The sequence below is a fragment of the Nicotiana sylvestris genome, chromosome 10, assembly GCF_000393655.2.
Source record: "Nicotiana sylvestris chromosome 10, ASM39365v2, whole genome shotgun sequence".
In the NCBI taxonomy this organism is placed as follows: Eukaryota; Viridiplantae; Streptophyta; class Magnoliopsida; order Solanales; family Solanaceae; genus Nicotiana; species Nicotiana sylvestris.
In genome coordinates, this window is record NC_091066.1 from 12,806,505 (window position 1) to 12,831,101 (window position 24,597).

At 39.3% G+C, this 24,597-nt stretch overlaps 2 protein-coding genes and 1 long non-coding RNA gene across 3 annotated transcripts; 1 reads left to right on the plus strand and 2 right to left on the minus strand.

The window, feature by feature from the left end:
- Nucleotides 1–2,784: 2,784 nt before the first annotated feature.
- Nucleotides 2,785–4,566, minus strand: LOC104244222 (uncharacterized). The gene is made up of 2 exons (XM_009799598.2): nucleotides 4,229–4,566; nucleotides 2,785–3,517 (listed from the first exon to the last, which is right to left on the minus strand). Exon 2 carries the CDS (start codon nucleotides 3,510–3,512, stop codon nucleotides 2,823–2,825), a length of 690 nt encoding a protein of 229 aa, XP_009797900.1. The 5' UTR covers nucleotides 3,513–3,517; nucleotides 4,229–4,566; the 3' UTR covers nucleotides 2,785–2,822.
- On the plus strand, nucleotides 3,335–5,162 carry LOC138880358 (uncharacterized). The gene is made up of 2 exons (XR_011402985.1): nucleotides 3,335–3,422; nucleotides 4,566–5,162. It is a non-coding gene; the product is annotated as an uncharacterized lncRNA (long non-coding RNA).
- A 705-nt stretch (nucleotides 5,163–5,867) lies between these two features.
- LOC104244223 (probable voltage-gated potassium channel subunit beta) lies at nucleotides 5,868–11,873 on the minus strand. Its single transcript, XM_009799599.2, has 4 exons — nucleotides 11,019–11,873; nucleotides 9,087–9,230; nucleotides 7,109–7,273; nucleotides 5,868–6,233 (listed from the first exon to the last, which is right to left on the minus strand). Exons 1-4 carry the CDS (start codon nucleotides 11,586–11,588, stop codon nucleotides 6,120–6,122), a joined length of 993 nt encoding a protein of 330 aa, XP_009797901.1. The 5' UTR covers nucleotides 11,589–11,873; the 3' UTR covers nucleotides 5,868–6,119.
- Nucleotides 11,874–24,597: the final 12,724 nt, after the last annotated feature.

A 24,597-nucleotide genomic window follows, 5' to 3' on the forward strand; every position in this document is an offset into this window, starting at 1 on the left:
CTCTTTTAGGCCTCCTTCTTGGTCATCCGCTGCTGCCACAATAAGTAGATTTAACTGTTTGAAATTACACCGGTGATTAGGGCCATATTTTTCATCGCAGCGAAAACAAAGCCCTTTTTCTCAATTTATCTTGATATTCTGCATTAGATAGCCTTTTGTATGCTCCTCCACGCCTTGCAGAAGTTTCTGGTGCTGCTGGTACGATTTCTCCTCGCTTTTGCTCGTGAAATTGCCGTGGTACTGTTGTAACAGCTGTACGTGCAGAGTTAAAGGGTGTTGTGGCTACACGCACATGAGGACTTGTAGTGTTTCCTGTTCGGTTGTTGTCAGTCACAGGGAAATGGGTTAGACCCCTAGGAAGTGCCATACGCATATGCCTTGGCAAGTGTGCTTGACTGAGAGCCCAATTCTTCTCTTCAATACGCTGGCTTGGTCCATTATTTGGGTTAGTGTTCCCAATTTGCTAAGACGCAATTCTGCTTTGATCTCCTCTCGCAAAAAGTTTGTCACACCCCAACCTTGGGAGGTGTGGCTGGCACCCGATGCCCGAAGGCCCGAGCGAACCAACCATGAGATATGATCTGAAATATAATAACCTGCAGGCAGAAGAGCCCAACACGATATATATATATATAACCTATATATATATATATATATATATATATATATATATATAAACTAGGCCAACAAGGCTGTAACAACAGTATAACAGCTATCCAGAAGGCCGATATGGCGATACAAAAAATATATATATACAATGACCGCTAGTCTGCAAGCCTCTAAGAGTGTAAGACAATCTCAACAGGGCGGGACAAAGCCCCCGACATGCCCAAAACCACACATATACATCTGTAATAGTACCTATGGACTCAAAGTCAGCAACTCCGAAGAAGTGGAGTGCGAAACCCAACGCTGATCCTGGGGGTCCTACTGAGGAGGCACGCCACTCTGTCTATTCGAACCTGTGGGCATGAACACAGCGCATAAAAATGCGTCAGTACGAAATATGTACTGAATATGTAGGGCGACAAGTGTAACATGAAAAATGTAATTAACAAGAGAAGAGACATAGAGATAATTTGAATTCTGAAACTAGCCTCGGTAGGAAACTAAAATTCAACATGGATATAAATGTATGCTCGTGACACCGTCGTTCACTATCGCTACTTATAATATATCACATTATATAATAATAAATCCCTCTGTGGGGCTATAATATCCATAACATACCCGGCCATAATAAAGGCTCGGTAGAATCGTACCCGGCCACGTGAAGCTCGGTAATCCCAACTGATCAGTGGTTACACAATATGTGTCATACCCAACCGTCTATAATGCGGCTCGGTAATGAAAGTAAATACATACATATACTAAATCATGAATTATATAGGTGCAATGCGAAACCAACCTTAAAAGACGTATTCTAAGAAGAGTCGAAGTGGCCTATCATCATTATTCCCCGACTATCATGGTTGTGGCTAAAAAAATTTAATTTTCAACTACAAGCCAACAAGTACTAAGAACATGAGAGTTGTGTATTATGAGCACCTTTGAAGTAAATGTTACTTATTCATGATTTATATGAACGTCGAAAGGAGAACGAGTAAAAGGCTCTAGTTCTTTTTAAGCAAGGAACAAGGAAATCCGAGAATTCATAGATATCCTCTAGAGTAAGCAATCTATGAGAAAAGATCAGGTCTAAGCATCTTTATAAGTTGAAGGTGAAATAACTCGAATCCGACGAGACAATTCGATAAACGTTTATTCGAATTCTAGTCATGCCGAAAAGTATAGCGAAAGCCCTACATACCTTGTCGATGGAGTTATATACTGTTTCCAAGACCTCAAAAGCCTTAGGAATGATTTCCTACATAATACAAACCATTCAAAATCAAATTCAAGCTCATAGCTTAAATAATTCTTCATTTAGACATTTACGCGAACAACTTGTGGCCATGAATTTGTAGACTCTTTTGTAGATTAATTTCCCCCCAACACACCACCAAATTTTACTTTACTACATCTCCTCATCAACAGAATTCCATCCATGTCTTCACAGATCCAAACAACACAATAAAACCATATAGAACAGCCCCAACAATCAAGTCATATTAAGACGTGTTTCATCTATTTCTTAAGATGAAATATTTCTATAGAGGTTTCAACTATTTCTTAAGAATTCTTATGGTAGAAGTTTACAAAGATCAAAGAGAAAGTTAAATCATACCTTATGTGACCAGAATTACTCAAAATTCGAAATTACAAGACGAAGTCTTGCTATGAAAAGTGAAACACCGAAGAATTCACGATTCCGAAGCTACCATGGTGTTCTCCATCTTGAGGATGACTAAATTGTTGTTATGCTTGGCTAGATGGATGGGAGAAGTTTGAGAGGAAATCTCTAGGTTTTTGGTTCTGTTTTGGAGAAGATAAAACGCAGGGGTTCTGTTTTAAAAATTGATTTAAATAAAGAAATTTTGACTAAACCCGACTAGGCACACTGTTCCCGTAACAGTGTGCACCCCTATACGAAAATGTTAATATCTCTCTACTCCGAAGTCTTATTAACGAACCATTTATTGCGTTGGAAACTAAACTCATAGACCTTCGATTCAGTAGGTAGAACACACCATAACTCCCAGTATATTGAGAGAAACGCTCATCAACATTTTATCCAAATTCCAGTGAAATTTAAACCCGTAACTTACGCGCGATCTTTGTCGAATATTTAATCACAACTCAAATGACTTCCAATCTTAACGTATAACTATCGCATCATTTAAATATCTCATAGAAATTATCTTCCTCTCGAATTATCCCATTTACATCATGATAACGCCGAATACACAAGGTGTAACATCATTGATAAATATTCCCATCAAAACCTCATCGTCGGCATCTTTCAAGGGTGCTGAGAGTAGTTCAAAATCTTCTCTGTATTGGGCCACGCTTCCAGTTTGTTGCAACCCTATCAAAACTTCGTATAAGCTCCCCAACTGTGATGGAGTATATCGTTGGAGTATGGCTACTCGAAACACATCCCATGTGACAACTGGAATTCTTGTCTCCCGCCACTGGAACCAATTTAAGGCTCTTCCTTCAAGACAAACAGCAGCAACCTCCAATTTATCCTTGTCATCAATGCCATTGAAATGAAAATAACGCTCTGCTCTATTAAGCCACCCATATGGATTATCACCAGAGAATAAGGGTAATTCTAGCCTTCTAGGACGTGTTTCATCACGAAATTGTGGTTGAACCCCCTCACGTTGTCCATCGCCTCCCTGATTGCCGCTATTTTCTGCCATTATTTCTGCCTCTTTAGTTGGATCTGCTTGATTTTTCGGATTTCCCTTCATATGTTGAAGAATTTCAGCATCATGTTCATCCTTTTTCTGCATCCACTCCCGTAACTGGCCTAGGTAATCCCGTACTGACCCAATCTCCTCTTGTACTTCATTCATTGTTTTCTCTAACCCTTCAATTCGTCCTTCCATTGTGGTTGAAACCATGAAGACTATGATACCAAAAATGTTAGGAAACCAGAATTTCTCCTAACTGTAATCAGTGAATTTGCAATACAGAACAACACTTCAACTATTCTTTATTGCTACCAACAAACAGAATAAGTTCGACAGAGAAACAAACAACAATTAGAACATTAATACACCTAACAACCAAGGTATTTTGAGGAACCTTAACCTCCAAATCTGCCAGAGAAAATATTACAGAATAAACTGCATGTCTTCCTTTCTTCCTAGTATAATATAAACTGTCCGAACTGCTAGTTAACTGCTAGGTAACTACTACCAAAACAGATACATAATTATAAATAAATAAAACAATTACATTTAAGCCTTATTTTTACCCTTTTTTCTGCGGTTATAGACCCTAGTAACAACAGGTCTAACAATTACCGATCACTTTCTGTCCTTTGCTGGAATTCGGATTTCAGTGTTGGGTTGCTTTTGCATGACATAAAATGCTTTATAACCTCCAGAAGATGCTTCTCGTTCTTTTCAATATTTTTGATAACAATTTTAATCTTTATCAATCTAGTAGACAATGTATTATGAATTTGAATAACTTTATAAGGGAAGCGAGACAAAGACACATTCACTTTGCTTATACCGTTCCTACCTGCAGTGTGAAAACACAAACGCATCTAATAGCAAACCAAATCTAGCTCTACCTAACAAATATTTTCAAACAAGAAAAAAGAAGATACCAAGTTTGAGATTTGGTCCTCTTCATTTGCTATCACCCCACTTCACCGAAAGAAACGCATATGTTCTTTTGTGAGGAAAGTTCAAAACTTTTGCGTGTATTGGCCTCGAGAACTTTGTGATACTCGAGTGTTGAGTGTATCTGATCTCATGTAGTGATTTTTTTGCTCCTTCAAGGCCGTTGGTTTCCCGCTTGGCTTAGAAGGTCTTCCACCTAAAAATATAGGTCCCTTCTTAATGTGAATATTTCTGTGGGCATTCTGCAATTCCCAACAATACCTCTGGATTTTCCTTCTTTATGCTTGACATTACTTGTTTATCTATTGTATATTATTGCAGAAGTGTACCGAATGACAGTTTCCACCCGCTGATGTGGCAAAAGTGCTTGATTCTGCTGTAACAAGCTTGCAACCCATTTGCTCGCAAAACTTTCCAGTCTATGCTGAAATACAGACGAGCATGGGAATCATCAGAAGCCAAATTCTGGCTTTAATGCCAAGGTAGACCATGCATTATCAACACTTATCCTTTTACCTCTTGTAAATTCACTATGTAGATAACTAACCTTATTCATGGTTAAGCTCTCTGATCAATGCAAAGTCAATTTGCTGTCCCTCTTCCCGTTATTCTTTTAGAAGGGGAGCCTTGGCGTAACTTTTAAAGTTGATGCCTTGTGACCAGGAGGTCACGGGTTCAAGCCGTGGAAACAACCTCTTGCAGAAATACAGGATAAGGCTGCATACAATAGACTCATGTGGTCCGGCCCTTCCCCGGACCCCGAGCATAGCGAGAGCTTAGTGCACTGGGTTGCCCTTTCTTCCCATTGTTCTTTAATGGCGCTGTTATGTATTTTTCCTCATGATGGAGGTTAGTCTTCACTTGATCTGTTTCCACTACGTTTAAAGAAGGCATGAAATGATGAGATTTTCCTCAAAATTCAGCTGCTTGTCCATTTCCCTCTATATGGATTTCCAAATAAAATATGCTCTCTTGACATGGAAGTTGGAACTGTAATACAGTACCCTCAGCACCATTTGATGTGAATTCATGTGATGCTTTTGGCATCACAATCTAAAGATAAAAGAATACTAATCCGGTTTTCTGAAAACAACGTGCTGGTTTTATGGGTTCTTTTTATGAAAATTCTTTTGAAACAAATTTGGTTTTGGATTAATTATAGAACAATTTAGAAGAAAAAGATTTATCTGGAGAAATTTGTGGTTAGATTTTGTGAAAACTTAAGTTATTGTTATCTGGAAACATTTTGATTTAATTCCTAAATTTCGAAGTCCGTTTTTCAGACCAAATATTTTGTTTGAGAACAAGCCAAAGTTCAACTTGGAGGTTTACTGGAAACGACAAATACTCAGTTCTTAAACCAATTGCTGAGTCTAAATTTATCTGGGAGGTCACGGGTCCGAGTCGTGAAAACAGCCTCTTGAAGAAATACCGGGTAAGACTGCATAAAATAGATCCTTGTGGTCTGGCCCTTTCCCGGACCGCGCACATAGCGGGAGCTTAGTGCACCAGGCTGCCCTTCATATCACCTAGAGCTCAATAGAAGTAAAATTTTACATTAAACTTTAATAGGTAATCTAGAAGAAACGTAACCATTATAAGTCACAGGATAAACATAAACAATTTGAGAAGTATGTTAGTCTCTACTCACAAGCAGAGACTAAAGACAATATTCATTCCAACTCTGAAAGCCAACATCTCATCCACCCAAAGAAAAGTAGAAAATTCACCAAAATCAAAGGTTGGTTCAGAAACAACACCAACTCTTAATGTACTTAACATAAGACAAGCAATAGGAGTTGCAAAATACATCGCAAGGAAAACTCATTCTGGAAATAGTAGTGCTCTTAAGACCTAATGGATCTTAAAATTTATCTACCTATACGAATCTTGGCGCTTTGGTTTGCTTTGAACAACAGCCTCAATCTTCTCCATCACAGCAGGTGTTAACATTGGAATGACATTGATAGCTTTCATGTTCTCTTCAATCTGCATTAATGAATATGTAATGATTAATATGAAGAAGCAATCTATAACAAACAACTACGCCTTAATCCCAAGCAAGTTGTGGTCAGCTATACGAATTCTCACTGCCCATCTCGCCCATTTAAGCCCTCTCGGCAATATTATAAAAACTTAGTTTCTCTAGCACAATGAAGAAGCTATTAGTAAAAGGAAATTGATTGTAATTAGAGATTGGTAAGCTGATCATAATCCAGGGAGAGATGTCACCAACTTCGGAGACTACGTTAAAGCACATAAGGAAGTTACAAATTAAGAATTCTTGCTCTGCCAGCATGATACAAAGTTAAGATTATGCTAATCAAAGTACTAGAAGAGAACAATCCGAAGAGAAGATTGTATCGTTTTCTCCGTGGATGTCTCTAGAAATTAAGTTAATTAGAGATTAAGAGTAAAAACAAATCAATAAGAGAACTTATTTCAGAAAGCAAAGTAAGAGGACTTCCTTTTCTCCCTTTTAACTTGTTTTGGAGAGGGGGCATCAGGCCTGAATTCAGTTAATAAATATATACTAGAAAGTAGAAAATATAAATTGTGTTCAGAAAGGTTTAACAGACCAACATGATTAACTAAAAAGAAAGACAAACATGCAATAATTGGAAACTTTTGGTTAAAAACTATAAATATAAATGCAATACGTGGCATACAATAAAAATACTCTATATCATGCCATGTTCAAAATGCATGCGAAAAAAAAATACAATTTAAAAAATAAAATAAAAAATGTTCGAGATATCAATACTTGAACTGAGTGCTAACAAAATTCAGGCCAAGACTAAAGAAAAAGAATCATTGTCTGAAAGGGAAAGCTCGGGGATAGCATAAATGGAAAACTAACGGACCTGATACTCTTTGGTGGCACCAGTAATAACGGATGAGACATTAGGATTTGCAGCACACCAGGCAATTGCCAGTTGCGGTAGAGGTACACCTAGTGACTCAGCAATTGGTTTCAATCCATCTACTTTCCTCAACACATCATCCACCAAAGATCTGTTGGCAAGATTCTGCAATGTATAAGATTACTAGTCATGTTTCTTGAATAGGAGAAGTTTAGAAGAGTGACAATTGACAAAGAAAATGTTTACATGAACAACAAAGTATGCACATGCATACAGATCAATACATGAAGTTTGGATATGTCCACACAAGCATATATCTGATCTTATTTGCAAGGACAACTTTCACTTTCCACTATTTGACCTGTGTTCCTCTATTTGGAATGCAACTCAAAAATCTTGAACCTCTTCTGACAAATACAACTCCTAAAGAACAATAAAAAAAATCTCTGAAGCGACCTGCCAATAGCATTTTTATTCCTTGTTTTTTTAGAGACTAGCGTGACTTTTATCTCATACTTCAAGGTTTTAGCACATAAGACAAGGTTAAATCCTTTGATGTTCTAGATTAGGATTATACAAAAACAGGACAATGATATCTGCACACAAACATTAGGAAATAAGAACTACTTGCTTGATATCTACATGTCTAAGGGAAGCAAAAATTCCTTTTGGCAGAGAGAAACCGTCCATTTTCATAAATGGGGATGCTGGTTGAAAACCACAAAAACTAATTGCTTGATATATCCTCAGATCATTTTAAATTTGGAGAACTTTAACTCTTCAATACCATCTTATTCATGGAATGTAGTACAAAAAAAAAAGGAATTATTGTGATGCTAAACCTGGTCTAATATTTGTACTAGCATCACTCTTTCTTTACTATAGTTTTTCGCTGTCATTACGTATTAGTGGTTAAAAACTGCAACCCTTATTTTTTTGAAAAGTAAACAAAGTGTTAATGAATTAGCACCTATGTGGGTGCTGAAATGTACAATGTGTGAGATTAAAAAAGATGAAAGTCCTAAACAGTCGTCATTTTATAGGGATGAAGGTAGCTTCACGTACACTCAAATACAAATGATGAAAGTCCTACTATTACTGTAGAGTGTCGAGGAACTCAAAAAGACTATATAGGTTGTACACATGTTTTAAGTTAGTACAAAAAGTAAATAAGTAGAAACATTTGTATTTGAGTGTACGTGAAGCTACTGTCATCCCTATAAAATGACGACTGTTCGTTTCTTTCCATAATAGTTATTACCCACAGAATGTAGGCTGGTATAGTGAATTAGACAGCATTAGACAGTATTCTCAACAAAAAAAAAATTCTTCATCTTTCTCCGCAACCAGCTAATAATAATAGCAAGCCTTAGCTGTCCAGGCAGTCCCATTAACATCAGAGACGCAAAGAAATAGTTGTATAGTTGAATAGTCACCGGTCAGTGCAAAGAGAGATGATTAATATCTTCTGAGTTGCGGAGCAAAGATTTTTTTGAGAATAGTTGTTGGATCAAAAAAATTAAATCTATAGCACAAGGCAAAGCCTCTTCTAAGCAGATTCGAATGAGTCGGGCAACCATTATTCACTTAGATCTCCAGGCGTGGTTCATCTAACATTAAACTTTAATAATTCTTGCAAATCTCCTCTCTTTTTCAAAAAAAAAAGGAAAAAAAATTTAGTTCCCTTGGAAAACTTTCACCAATTATTGGTGCAACTCTTTATGAAGTTCTTTTCTCTTACGATTAAGGGTATTTTAACTAGTTGAGCCCCAAAACTCTTAATCAACTTTTGCAACTTGAGCTTCCTTTAAGTCTAACTACTCAACCAGCTGGTCATAGAAATTTCCGATTTAGTTTTTTAGGAAGCTATGAACAAGGAACTATTGACGACCATGAGTAAATATAAGAAATCCAATTAGAATGGCAGCATACAGTTTTCAATAAACAGGATTTTCTTGTAAAACTTTGAGGGTTTTACCTTGTAATTTTCCAGTGCAAATCGACTGTCCGCTGGAATGTTCCCTGCATTATATTTTCCAGTCAGAACACCTGAAGCAAGAGGACTCCATGTCGTAAGACCAATGCCATAGTTGCTATACAGAGGGAGGTACTCAGATTCAACCTGCAGCAATTCGATGAGGTCCATATTGCTAGAAATAAAACAAATGACGAATTGTACATACAGAGAACGACATTTTTGCAAAGTTAACATTGGAGCTACAGGCAGAGACCAAATGCGATAAAATCTGACAATTCATGTAGTGATCAGCATAAAGATGGCAAGCAACTAAGATTCTGGAAGCCAAATCACTCAAACAAAAGCAGCGTAAATCAAAATCAGATCCTGAAGAAAAAGCAACATCGGACAATATTAGACCTCCTATAGCATACTCAGACAAGGCGTTCACAGAAGTTTCTACAGCTAACAACATCTTTTCTCCTCATACGACAAAAGGGTGAAGGATTTTGGCCATGTATAAATAGCAAAATTAGACTTGCAACGCCTTGAAAATCCTACACTGAAGCTGTCACAACAGATGTACAGCTGTAAAAGAATGCAGTTTTGAACCCACTGGGTACAAACAATTTCCGAGGGCCATCGGACTGGCTAAAACCTGAATTAACCGTGGTGCACCTGCGGGAAACTCCTTGCCGAGGGCCTGTGCACCCCCGGGATTAGTCGGGGCTCGAAGAGACTCGGACACCCGGTGCAAATCAAAAAAAAATGCAGTTTTGAAATAAAATATTTGGCTGTAAAGAGACCTAGAGGATACAACAGCAACAACTAATACTATGCTCAGACCTCAATACCAAACGGCTTGGGGTCACGGACCGTATTTCTTCATTAAAACTCAACTCAGGCCACTATTATACAAAATAAGAATAAAAAGTAGTAGCAGTTCTCTATATTTTTTACTGGTATGCAAATCTCTGCTAGGGTTAAAAGACTCCTAGAAAGAAACGATTGACTGAACCAAAGGACTCCTACAAAGCACAAGACTTAAAGTAAACGTACTAACATGACTAAAGACAACCCTCAACTAATTAGTATAGCCTATATAGAAATATCTATTATTTTACCTCGAACCCCCAGTCATGTATTATCACCACTAACCCACTCCTTCCATATTGCCTATACAGAAAAAAAATCTCTTATTTTACCTCAAACACCCTGTCATGTATTATCACCATTAACCAACTTCCTCAATATTTCACATTTCACTTGTCTGACTATCTTATATTGATTTTTGAACTCACCGACTCTAGATCCTAAATTCACATATGACAAAAAACAAATACTTAGCTGTCCCAATTAATGTGATACCCTTTTTTTTTTAATTAGGCCCAAAAAGAATGTCGCATTTCCTTACTTTAAAATAATTTATCTTTAGAATTCCTATTTTACCCTTAATTAATTGATTTACAACCACACAAATATCTATGATTTGTTTTAGATCACAAATTTTAAAAATATCCCTTTCTTTCTTGAACTCCGTGCCAAAACAATCCAAACTCATTGTTTCTGGCTCGAACTTATGTATACATATGAAAATACATAAGATCACCTTTATTCTGAACTCACTGACTCTACACATAAGATCACATTTATTCTGAACTCGCTCACTCTACACACAAGATCACACGTATTGTGAATTCGCTGACTCTACATAGATCACATTTATTCTGAACTCATTGACTCTACACATAAGATCACATTTATTCTGAACTCACTGACTTACACTAAGATCACATTTATTCTGAACTCATTGACTTCACACATAAGATCACATTTATTCTAAACTCACCGACTCTACACATAAGATCACATTTATTCTAAACTGACTAATTCTAGATCTTGAATTCGCATTTGACAAAAGGAAATACCAAAATCAGAGTCAAAAGATAATACCTTGTGCCTAGACAACAAGTTGTACTCAGGCTGTTCAACAATAGGACCCACAAGATCCAATCTTTGAGCAACACCCCAAGCTTCAGTAATCTGTTGAGCTGACCATTCACTTGTTCCCCAATAAAAAGCCCAACCTTTATCAATCACATAATTCATAGCCCTAACAGTTTCTTCAATAGGTGTACTAGCATCAGGCCTATGACAATAAATCAAATCCACATAATCCATATCCAGTCTTTTCAAACTAGCTTTCGTCCCTTCAATTATATGTTTCCTCGATAAACCCTTATCATTTGGACCCGACCCGCCCCAGAAAATCTTAGTAGATATAACAATATCTGATCTTTTCCAACCCAATTCACGAATTGCTTGACCCATTATTTCTTCTGCTCTTCCATTAGCGTAAACCTCGGCGTTGTCGAAGAAATTGACACCGTGGTCACGACATTTTTGTAAGAGGGATTTAGCTTCTTTGACATCGAGTTGATTGCCGAAAGTGACCCATGCTCCGTATGAAAGTTGGGATACTTTTAGGCCTGATCTGCCTAAATTCTTGTACTGCATTTGCATTTTTTCGTATTTTGGGGGGCAGATCAAGAAGAAAAAAGAGGGAATGAAGATTTGCTGTTTTAAGAGGAAGAAACAGAAGGAGAAAGGAGTAAAGTGGGGAATATGAGAATTTGGGATGGAGTTGAAGTGGTGAAATTTCTTGTAGTAGCTTAGCTGTTTCCACTTGGCAGAAATTATAAGGATTGTTTGAGTGTGATGGGATCTACTGCGCTAAGCAGTGACCTTCCCTGTGATCTGATGCACTTTTCATAATTACTCACCGTCACTTGTTATTTTATCAAACACATTTTTTTGAGTGATATAAACAATGACAACAATATACCCAATGAGTTTCACGAGGAAATGTGTAAACCGACTTTACACATGGTAGAAAAATTGTTTATGATAGATCCTCGATTTAAAAAAAATAAATAAAATAAGGCAGAAGTCACAAAAAAAAAGTTAATAATAATAACAGACAGAAAAAATAAGATAACAACAAAAATAATAAAAACTCAGTGTAATTCCATAAATGAGATTTGGAGAGGGTAGTGTGCACATAAGCCTTACCATAACCTTATAATGGAGTCCGAAACCTAAATGCCAACTTTTTGGACTCAAAATACGTTTCTATTGCCTAAAAAAAGATATTTTTCTATATATAGCGCGGTGTAATACCGCGCTATACCTGTTCGTGGGCCCACCAATTAGTCTCATGCATTTAACTGACATAACTGTAATTCAAATATATATATATATATATATATATATATATATATATATATATATATATATATATATATATATATATATATATCGGTTTGTGAGTCCACCAATAAGTCTCTTACGATTAACTGACATAACAATAATTCAAATGGGTATAGCGCGGTGTCAAAAAATTCAGCCTCTCGAGCGAGGCATTGCCTTATTTAAAAGGGTTAAGATTTTATGAGAATCCATTCAAAACATATACTAACTTCCGTTCAAACTTTTCTTCTTGTTATCAAACATTTTTTATAATGTCTAAAGAGCAAAAAATAAGGGTTTCATTATATTTGGGGGTGAGGTTGTAGTGGAGAATAACTCTGTGAGGTATAGTTCATCACCACACTATCATGTTAAATTGTCGCTTACAATGGAGTACGATAAATTGGTATTGTTGTTGCGTAAAAAAATGAGTGTGAGGAAACGTTCGGTGAACCTTAAAGTAACTGGTAGATTTCCGTATTCTGTGACTCCGCAGGGGTTTGCTTGTTATTCTGAGATTAACATCGAAGATGATGAAACTCTTAGAGATTTTTTGTGGATTTCGAATGAATACAGGGAATTTATTGTGATAAAATTGTTGGAAATGTACGTCAAGGCTGAAGACATTGGCAATAATGAGACTGCGTAAAGCAGGGATAACCCCCAATCATCGGGTGGTTATTTTGGAGCAATTTTATCCCAACAGGTTCCGGCTGAAAGAGTTTGGTCGGATCTTAACTTATCTCTGCGGGCGAACGAGGAGCGAGGAAATAATTTCTCTCATACTTTACATAATTCACAAGACGACTGGTAAAGTTCAATTTTCCTTTCTGTTACGATACTTATTTTTTGTTGAATTGAATTTGTATTAACACTCATATTTTCCACAGAGGATACCATTTGGATATGAATTTTACAAGTTGTGACCCCACACCCAGTTGGAATATACGTAGTTCTGGCGTGTTGGATCACGGTGGTCCATTCGGGAGTCATCACCACCAAGAAAATGTCCATCATGAAATGTCAACGCAGTACGACTTGTAAGTGAAGTGATATAGCTATATGTAAAATATTTATCAATTTGAGTAGCTTATCATTTTGTTCTTTTTGTGCAGTGAAAACGAGCAACTTGATGGTCCTGATCTCACTTAGTTGCCCGTAGACGGCGTATTTACTCGTGATTTGGCAGCTGCGCAGAGTCATGAATATAATAGTGATTATGACAACAATATCGATGAGTTTGGAGATGACACACCCTTCCCTGACGAGGGTGATGAAGAGGAGGAAGTGAATGTCGAACCTGAGCTGACGAGAGAGCATGCTCCTCCACCTCCTGTTAGACCAAGAGTGTACGAGTCCCACGTGCCGTTTCATGAGCGAAATATTCCCTACCTTGATAATTTACCAAGTATGCCGGATGTGGATGCCTTCACAAGGGATGATGACGAATTTCGGTCAGCAATGTGGGATGAGTGTAGACCAACGGTGCTGGATAATGACATGTATTTTTCCGATAAAGTTCGCCTATCTAGGGCTTGTAAAATGTACAATATAAGAGAGTGTCGTGATATGACAGTAAGGGAGTCAACTCCGGAGGTAGACAAGGTCATATGCCGTAGATACTTTATGGGTTGTAACTGGATGTTGCGTGCGATCAAGAAGGAAATAGGGTTGTGGAAAGTGGGTAAATATATTAGCACCCACAGATGTGAAATGGACACATTCAATCAGAACCACTTCAACTTAGATGTAGACTTGATTTCTCTTGTCTTGATTCCACACTTGAAAGTGTCCATTAGGTACAAGATCAAAGAGTGTATTACGTCCGTCCACCAGGAATATAGATGTACTATAACCAAAAAAAAGGCATATCTGGGGCGCAAATGTGCATTTGAAATTATTTATGGTGACTAGGATAAGTTATTTTCATCTCTACCCAGGTACATGGAAGCACTGAAATACTTTAACCCCGAGACTGTTGTTGAATGGAGGCATGAGTGGAGTCTGGGAATACCGGAATATATTTTCAACTATGTGTTCTGGTTATTTAAACCAGAAATTGATGGTTTTGTGCATTGTCGTCCGGTAATTTCCATAGATGGTACTCATGTCTATGGAAAGTATGATATTAAGCTTTTGATCGCAGTTGCAGTAGATGCCAACAGACAAATATTTCCACTAGCTTTTGCCATTTGTGCCAATAAAATCAAAGAGACGTGGATGCTTTTTTTGAACCACTTGAAGCAGCACATTGTCAAACAACGTTCAGGTATTTGTCTAATATCTTATCGGTATGGTAGTATATTTAAGTTATGTACGGCATTTGCCTGAATGGTAGGACCCCTATGCATACCATCGTTACTGTGTGAGGCACTTGAAGACCAATTTCCGGAAGAAATATCCCGACAATGCCTTGCATGATTTAATGCGGATGAATGCAACTGAGCACCAGCAGTGCAAATTCACGAGGCGCATGGAAGCGATCCGGCAGTTAGACGAAAGAGCCTATAATTGGTTGATGGGACATGAGCTTCACAAGTGGACATTGCATGTTGATGGTGGCAGACGATGGGGGAGCCCTGGCTACAAATGTATCGGAGTCATTCAATGGCTTATTGAAGTCTGCACGTGAATTGCTTATCACTGCAATGATCCGGATGACGTTCAAACAGATTGCGGAGAGGTTTGTTGAAAGGTGTAGAGCTGCATCGGAATTGATGGACAGGGGTGTTCAATTTATGCCAATACCGATGAGAAGATTTGAGAAATACATGAGGCGAACACATTTGCATTCATTTTTACAGTATGATCACGATTGGGGTATTTTTGAAGTTCGCACCGCTATCCGTGGACACCGGGGGGAATAATCTACAAACCGTGAATAAAGCCAGCATGTTTTGTTCAAGTGGGAAATGGACCATCTATCACATGCCGTGTGCACATGCCATGAAGTGCTTTCAACAAGTTGGTTTAGGGGCAACCAACTATGTTGCTAGGCAATACAATATTGCTGCATATGTAAATACATATAGTAGGCAGTTGCAGTCATTGGGTGCTGAGCATTATTAGCTGCCGAAACCATTTAGAATGTTGTGTAACAAGGAGTATTTGCGCAAGCTGCAAGTGCAAAAGAGAACGCGTATACAGAACCAAATGGATGTTGGTAATATCGTTTATGCGCGTAAATGTGGCATATGCTCGCAAATAGGACACGACCATCATAAATGTCCTTCAGCTGGTCTGGGTGGAGGTGGTAATCCAGCTCCTGATGCAAGTTTGTCTAATGTACCCAAACTATCAAGGATACACCTAGTGTTTTGTTTTCATAATATTTTTTGTAATAAGTGTCTGTACTTGTTTATGTTGCAATATCTATCAAATAAAATTATGTTCCACAATCTTGTTACATCTTATTATCTAACATGACCTTTTGAATTGGGATGATGATATGATAGTTCCAACATTCAACTTATTGATGTTAGTAAAGAAAACCAATATGAAGATTGAAATTTCATAACAAAATACTTGAAGAGAAAAAAGCATAACAACCATAACTAAATCAACATACATGAAAATAAAAGATAATAAAAGGATAAATCAAGACAAAGCTGTTTCATTTCAGAAAAATCAATATGTATAGAGCAGTTAAATACTAAGTTTTATGTATTGTCTTGTCGGTCTGAAAAGCTGACCGATTGCGAAAAAGATATTTTGTTTTAGAAAAATCAATATGTATAACGCGATTAGATACTACGTTTTGTGTGTTGTCTTGTCGGTCTGAAAAGTTAACCGACTACGAAAAAGTTATTTCGTTTTAGAAAAATTAATATGTATCGCGCGGTTAAATACTATATTTTGTGTGTTGTCTTGTCGGTCTGAAAAGCTTACCGATTGCAAAAAAGCTGTTTTGTTTCAAAAAAATCAATATATATAGCGCGGTTAAATACTACATTTTGTGCGTTGTTTGGTCGGTCTGAAAAGCTGACCGATTGCGAAAAAGCTATTTCATTTCCGAAAAAGTCAATATGTATAGCGCAGTTAAATACTACATTTTGTATGTTGTCTTGCCTATAAATAACGGGTGCATTCTAGTTATTTTTTGCGCTTAACAATAACCAATAGCAAATATTTCCATAAAAGCAAGGTTTTTTTATGCATTAATAAATGTTTGAACCCCTTTATGTGCCAAGGTGCGAGTGCGGCAAAAAATGCATGTTGCAAGACTGTTGGAATGATGGTGAAGCTGGACGCCGCTACTAAGCGTGTATGAACAAGTTTTATAGGGTTCCCGACGAACCTATTTGTAATTTTGAGGTATGGATTTATGAACTCTGTTAGCAGGAATACTACAAAGAAAAGTTGCAGCATCTTCATTATTTGTGTTTGAAACAGTGGGAAAGAGAGCGACAATCTAAACGAGAAGTTGTTGAGTTGAAGGAGAAACTCAAAGAGGTGGAAGAAGAAAAAAATAAGCTGGAAGAAAAATTTAAGTGGTTGGAGCAGAGAATACTAGGCAGTGGTGACTAAACAATGACATGTACGTGTTGAGCGTAGTAGTGTATCTTTATGCTTCCCATGTCAAATGTTTTTATTAGTTGTACTAAATTTAAGTTATATTAAGTTTATATGTTTGTGTTTGTATTGTACTGTTAAAATAAAGAAGAGACGGAGTAATAAAAATATAATGCGCATATTATGTAAGCATAATAAATAATAGTTAATATTTACATAATTTATTATTTACATAAAATACAAAAAAAAGAAAATCAATGAGTCCCACAACCCTTGTGTTTCAATGCAACCGCTGGCCTGAGTCGCATCCCCTCCCGCCCGAATACACTATCAGGATCATACTCATCATGTTGCCTCTTTATATGAGGATGCGTTGCAGCATGATTGTCAGTTGGGCTGGCAGGGTCGGTAGAAGGGGTCGTCGGTCCATCAGCAATCTACAAAACAATAAGTAAGCTCAGTATATGAAAATGTATATTAGTAATGTACATGTTAAGTCAAAAACATTTTCTTAATATGGTCTCATCGGGATCCTGAATATAATCATACGTGGTGTCCTCAGCATCACACAAAGTGGCCTCCGTAACGGGATGGGATGAAGCTTTAATCAGAAAATTAAAAATTAATTTATGGCAAAACAATGAGAAAAAAAATTAAAATTTAATAGTAATACAAACATACCTGCGCCTGTGATAGATTCGCTGCACCCGACGATGATTTGCCAAAACTCAACCTGCGCTCACCATTCATGTCTCGGGTTGGCCGATCCTCAGCCGCGGTCGATGAGACTGAAAAAAACTGCTCCCAACCTCCGGAGAATCTCGTGCTTGTAATCAACAATAGATCTGACGGGGTCACCTATGATGTTGAAGGTTGTACGCCAGCATGCTGCTGGGATGCTCGTCTGGCTAAGGAATGTCACCCGGTAGATAAGCTCCAACCTTCTCATCAGGTGTTTCAATGCCCCCTTGCTGGGGACCACCTCATCGCCGGCCCTCACGACCCCATAGGGCACCTCGTGGGGCACCCCGCCTCGCGGGACAGCCTTGCCTCGTCCTCGTCCTCTCGGACGCGCGACAGGCCTACCCTCCTGATGGTGCTCTGGTGCCATATAATTAGGGTCGTGATCTAAGCGCTCGCCCTCTCTAGCTCGCTACAGTGTCCGAAGAGCCAGCTCTATCACCTGCCAGCCATACGTAGCAATCGCAAGATCGTCGGTATGCTGTTGCATCTGCAGTCCCAACTGGTAGAATAAATGATGACCAATAGCCTGCACAATATTTAAACTATTAATTACAGAACGCTATATCACAGTTATAAGTAAGAATACCAAATAACATACCAGTGTCTTGTGCCTCTCGGCGTATGATCTGTACCGACCGCCAGCTTGATGAATGGGGTTCCTGATAAAAAGTTGGGTAATGTGGCAGTACCATGACATATACATCTAAATAGTCGCCACCTGGATCTGTGAAGGTGGGGCGAAATCAAGTCCCCTCGTCGGTCCCAAGTATGGACCTGTGCCTCTAGTCATGCTAAAAATACGTCGTCCTCCCTCAAACGATCACCCCGCTGATAATGTGTAGCCTTCCATGTAGTCCCCCTTGGTATGGTCTGCAGACGGCCAAAATGGCGATGTACCCGCTTTGTGACATGATGCTCCACAATATTGAGGCACATCAGCGGGACGGAAGTGCTCCAAATCAGTCAGTCGGCCGAGTAATAATCGGGCAGGCCATCTATCAAGTCGTCATTGTATGGCATCCAGATGAACTATCAAATAATAACATAAAAATGAGTATGCACAACACAAGTGAATTTATAAAAAGTAAGTTTAGGTATACATTTACCTGTGCGTCTTCCAGCATATCCAACACATCCCTGACAAGGGGGAGATTGTGATGAACATCAATGGCTCGATAATTTCCACGCCGGAGAACCCACCTCGTAGCTAGAGGGAGAAACGGAGGTTCTACATCCGGAGGTAATGGTGGTAGAGGTGGCTGTAACTGCAGGAACCGCTCCCAGACCCAAACCTAACATACAAGGTTGACGTAAAGTTTAAGAAAAATTTCGACTAGATAGAATTGGAAGTAATGAACAGAGTATTCGAATATGTTGTCACTTGTAGAAGCGGCAGAAAACCACATACGTCACTCTGGGTGCCCATGCTCGCCCGGCACATGCCTATACAGGTAAGCAAGAACAACAACACCCCAACTGTAATGGGATAAATCATCTAGCTGCTGAAGATGATGTAGAAATCACAAATTCACTAGATTTTCCGAAGTGTTCGGGAATAAGAAACCCCCAAAAAGAAGGAGCAGCACCAACCTCGTGTACCGGTAAATATGTAGATCATTTGTCTCGCCGGTGATGTCAGGGTGCAATTTCTCCAAATGCTATCTAATAGCTGTCAAAGCCATGCGGCTGGCCCCTGAAGCTGCAGTCTCATCCTGTGGCCTGAAACTAGTGAACTGCTGCAGCAAGACCAAATACTGGGCACTCGACATAGATATCATATACTGAGGCAGTGCAACGGGCTGTCCATATGCAGGCAGCCCATATAAAACCTCAACATCCTGCAGCATGATGGTGGCCTCGCTAATGGGCAGGTGGAAAGTGTGTGTCTCCGGTCGCCACCGCTTTATCAAGGCTGTGATCAGAGACCAGCCGAGCTGCAGCCACCCAATCTGAAAAATCCTATAGAAGCCCGTATTCCGCAGGCGCTGGACTACACGGGGATTGAAATCTCTACCCCTCATAAAGTCCCACAAGTCGTCCACTCTCCTTGCGCGGAGAGTCTGATCCAGTAGCTCTCCCTCTCATACGTAGGCGGACCTATGACCACCCTGTAACACTACTAGCTCATTGAAGAAAGGTCCAGGATGCACATGCGGCATGTCCATGTCATCTACTGTAAATTAAACAGTATTAATTGTGTGTTTGTTTTGTAAATAATTAATATTTAATTATTTAATTGGACAGAGTATATATCTATGGGTTCCAGACTCGATATTTGAGGTCCAGTAGCACCAAGCTATCATGAATTCTTATGTGTGTCAATTTTAATTTTTTCATTTAATTGTGTGTTTGTTTTATAAATTAAATAATTAATTTTTAATTGGACAGAGTATATATCTATGGGTTTCATGCTCGATCTTTTAGGCCCAGTAGCACCAAGCTATCCTGAATTTTTATGTGTGTCAATTTCAATTTTTTCCATAATTTTGTGTGTTTTTTTATAAATTAAATAATTAATTTTTAATTGGACAGCGTATATATCTATGAGTTCCAAGATCGATATTTGAGGCCCAATAGCACCAAGCTTTCCTGAATTCTTATGTGTGTCAATTTTAATATTTTTATTATTTTGTGTGTTTGTTTTGAAAGTTAAATAATTAATCTTTAATTGGATAGCGTATATATCTATAGGTTCCAGGCTCGATATTTGAGGCCTAGTAGCACCAAGCTATCCTGAATTCTTATGTGTGTCAATTTTAATTTTTTCATTTAATTGTGTGTTTAATTTATAAATTAAATAATTAATTTTTAATTGGACAGAATGTAATGACCCGATTGGTTGTTTTACCTTTTAGAACCTCGTTCCCTTAAATAAAACTTTCCGCGCTTGCTTTAACTAATTTACGACCTGCGGGGATAGTTGGTTTGGGATTTGGAAGAGTTTGGAGTAAAATATACCCATTTGATTCCTTAGGATTTTCTTAAAAGGCTAAGTTTGACTTCGGTCAACATTTTGAGCAAACGGACCCGAATTCAAGATTTGACGGTCCCGAAGGATTCGTAGGAAAATATGAGACCTGGGCGTATGCCCAAAATCGAATTCCGAGGTCCCTAACCCGAGTAATGAATTTTTATTAGAAATTGTTAATCTGAAGTTTTAAAGATTTAAAGAAACTAATTAATTATTGATCACATGGGTATCAGGCTCGCATGTTGGTTCCGGAGCCCGGTACAGGTCCGATATAACATTTAAGACTTGCCCGCAAAATTTGGTGTCAATCCGAGTAGTTTAAGGGCGTTTGGGCTCGTTAGAGAAAAATTAAGAACTTGAAGTTCATAAGTTTGATTCAATTGGTTTTAAGGGGTGAATTCTTAGATTTAGCGTTGTCTCGGGCGTTCCAAAAGTTCGAGTAGGTTCATTTCATGATTTCAGACTTATCGGTATGTTCGGGCGGGGACCGTGAGCCCCCACCGTCAATCGGACGAGGCTCGAGTGAAGTTGGAATTTTTGAGAAGTGCCGAAGCATCTGCGTCTATCATAACCGCACCTGCGATTGGTTGACTGCAGGTGCAAGACCGCAGAAGCGGCCAAGGCAGGCCAAGCCAGGAACAACAGAAGCGGCTCCCAAGCCGCAGAAGCGGCTTCAAGATCGCAAAAGCGGTCCCAGCCCGCTTGGCCCATTTTCGCATATGCGGTCTCTTCCTCGCAGAAGCGGGACCGCTGATGCGGAAATCGCTGAAGCAGTGAGCTTCATTTAATATCGGTTCTAAGTCACTTTTTTACCACTTTTCACTCCCCCATTGGCGATTTTGGGTAGAAGACTTCCACCTAGCATCTTGAGGTAAGTTTATCCTCCTAATTCTTAGTTTAATACTTGTGTCTTAGGTAGATTAAACACTAGAATTTAGGTAAAATCAAGGGGTTAGAGCAAAACCTAGGGTTTTAATAAAAGTTAGATTTAACCACGAAATTTGTTATGAAATGAATTAGAAAACATATATTATTGATCCTTAGGTTATAGAGCACAACTTCCTTCGAAAATTTTCGGAATCCGGGCACGTGGGGCCGGGGTCAGATTTTAGGAAAACTCGTGTTGAGGATTGGGAAATTTCTTAAATAGTTAGAATACGATCTTGTGAGTTTATATTGACTAGTTCCTACTTCATTTAACTAGTTTTGGATCATTCGGCTCCAAATTGAGAGTTTGGGCTCGTTCTTAGCATTTGGAAGTATACTTGGAGCGAGGTGAGTCTCCTTTCTAACCTTATAAAAGGGAATTGTCCCCATAAGTGTAATAATTGAATTAATTGCTACTATATGCGGGGGCTACGTACGCACTAGGTGACGAGAGTCCGTGCGTAGCTACTATTATGTTATGTCCGGGTAGTCTAGGACCCAAAAGCATGCTCTATGTGTTATTCTTGTAACTTGATGTTTAATTCGGATTCGTATAAATCATGTTGATCAAGGTAATGAGACTAGTAAGAGGAACCTTATCTTCCTTGACCTTTTTAAAGAGAAATTGAATATTTCTGGAATAACTGTTTCTCAGATATACACTATTATCTGCTTGTTATTGAATCTATATATATTTTGACCACGTCGCACGTGTGATTCGCGAGTGGGGTAATAGATGCATCTATGGTTCGTGCCGTTCGACCCTCGGCAGTGCACAATTTACTTTTATGTTGGATCGGGTCGTACGTCCCTCGTTGTTACTTGCGCATGCTTTACTTAGTATTTTTCTGTGGACTGAGCTTCGTATAGGCCTTGAAATGTAAATGGATACCCATGATATTATCTGGAAAAAGAACTGTTATTCCTTGCTATAAAATGTTAATTATTTGTGCTATCCATGCTTAGTATAAATTCTTTATCATATTATTTGACCCTAGTAAGTATCAAGTTGACCTCTCGTCTCTACTTCTTCGAGATTAGACGGGATACTTACGGGGTACATATTGTTTATGTACTCATACTACATTTCTCTACTTAATTGTATAGGGTCTGAGGCAGGTGTCTCTGGCTATCAGTCTGGTGCGCATCTCTGAGCGAATTTCAAGACTTCTACGGTGAGCTGCTTCTTTTCCCATGCCATTCAGCGGCCTGAAGGAGTCTCTCTTATGTATTTTTGTTGTCTATTATGTTTCGGACAGTAGGATAGTGTGATTCATTTGTATATTCTACTAGTTGCCCACAGCTTGTGACACCAGGTCTTGGCACACACATTAGTAGACTACTATTTTGGGATTGTATAATTATTTTTGGCTTTACTAATCATTTCTGATTTTTATTTCAACTTAAGGAATCATTGCAACTATTTTGGGTAATAGAAAATGAGAACTTATTTAGTATTTTTCGCGTTGGCTTGCCCGACAATGGTGTTGGGTGCCATCATGATCTATTGTGGAAATGGGTCATGATGACATAGTATTAGAGCACTAGGTTCACGTAGGTTTCACAAGTCATGGGTAAACCTAATAGAGTCTTGTGGATCGGTACGGAGACGTCTGTATTTATCTTAGAGAGGCTATATAGTGTTAGGAAAGACTACTCTTTATTCATTGCCTATCGTGCAGTGGTTGGTATGCTAAATTTCCCTCTTCTATTCTCCCACATATAGTGAGGATACGCACGACTGATGTACCAAACCCGGGCATTACTGCTCCCCCCGTTGCTAGAGGTCGAGGCAGAGGCCGGGGGAGGGCACCAGCCCAAGGTAGGGGACGAGGGCATCCCAAAGTTATCCCTGTAGTACCACTAGCAGATCCTGCGGGAGATCCTATCATCGAGGAGCAGGGTGAGGTGCCCGCAGCGAAGCCTACCCCGGCGGACTTTATGACAACACCGGGATTCCAGGAGGTCATGGGCCGTATACTATGGTTCATGAATTCTATGACTCAGGCTGGTTTATTTATAGCAGATCCAGCTATATCACAGGCAGGAGGGGGAGCACAGACCCCTACTGCTCAGGCTCCTAGACATGCAACTGCAGTGTACCAGATTTCGGGTACACTAACCGCATATGGGACCCAACTAGTTGCTGCAGTGGCGCCCCAGCTTGGACTAGTTGCAGACGGTGACCCGCAGAAGTTATAGGATAGATGGACTGGACTTCACCCTCCTATATTTGGGGTTAAGTGTCATGAGGATGCCCAGGATTTCATTGATAAGTGCAGGGACAGACTGCACAATATGAGGATATTGGAGTCGCATGGAGTTGACTTTACTACTTTTCAGTTGGAAGGCAGGGCTCGTAGATGGTGGCAGTCCTATGTTCTTGGCAGGCCAGCAGGTTCTCTTCCCCTCACCTGGGGACAGTTCACCTAGTTGTTCTTGGATAGGTATATTTCACCCTCGGAGAGGGAAGAGCTACGGTATCATTTTGAGCATCTTGAGTAGGGTCAAATGTTTGTGACCGATTATGAGGCGAGGTTCTCTGAGTTGTCTCGTCATTCACTCATGATACTTCCCACAGATGCAGAGAGGGTGCGGAGATTTGTTGCGGGGTTGCACCCCGGTATTTGAGCTAGCATGGCCCAAGAGGTGGAGATGGGTACTGAGTATCAGCTAGTGGTAGAGATTGCTTGCAAGATTAAGGGGTATCTCCAGAGGGGTAGAGAGCAAATTCAGCAGGAGAAGAGGGCTCGGTTTTCGAGAGAGTTCAGAGGCGCCCCAGCTAGGGGTAGAGGTCACTTCGGGAGGGGTCAGCCCAGTAGAACTCCGTATTCAGCACCACCACCCCCTCCCCAAGGTGCTCTAGTGAGACCTTATTTCAGTGCGATGCCAGAGAGTTCATATCACCCACGAGTTATTCAAGGTTCCTCCAGCGGGTATTCTGGCCATCAGGATTCTTCTAGTGCTCACTTCAGTGCCGTGCCAGAGAGTTCATATTGCCCACCAGCTATCCAGGGTTCCTCCAGTGGGTATTCAGATCAGCAAGCTCAGACTTCAGGGCAGCAGGCTATGGTACCGAGAGTGTGCTACGAGTGTGGAGATCCGGGTCACATGAAAAGGACATGCCCC

What these genes read in the sequence shown, in the direction of transcription:
- LOC104244222 (XM_009799598.2), bottom strand. Translation starts at nt 3,512, where the DNA reads ATGGTTTCAACCACAATGGAAGGACGAATTGAAGGGTTAGAGAAAACA.
- LOC104244223 (XM_009799599.2), bottom strand. Translation starts at nt 11,588, where the DNA reads ATGCAAATGCAGTACAAGAATTTAGGCAGATCAGGCCTAAAAGTATCC. An exon ending in ACTTGTTGTCTAGGCACAAG is followed by an intron (nt 9,231 to 11,018) that starts GTATTATCTTTT and finishes GAATTGCTGCAG; the next exon opens with GTTGAATCTGAGTACCTCCC. An exon ending in GTGCCACCAAAGAGTATCAG is followed by an intron (nt 6,234 to 7,108) that starts GTCCGTTAGTTT and finishes TCATTAATGCAG; the next exon opens with ATTGAAGAGAACATGAAAGC.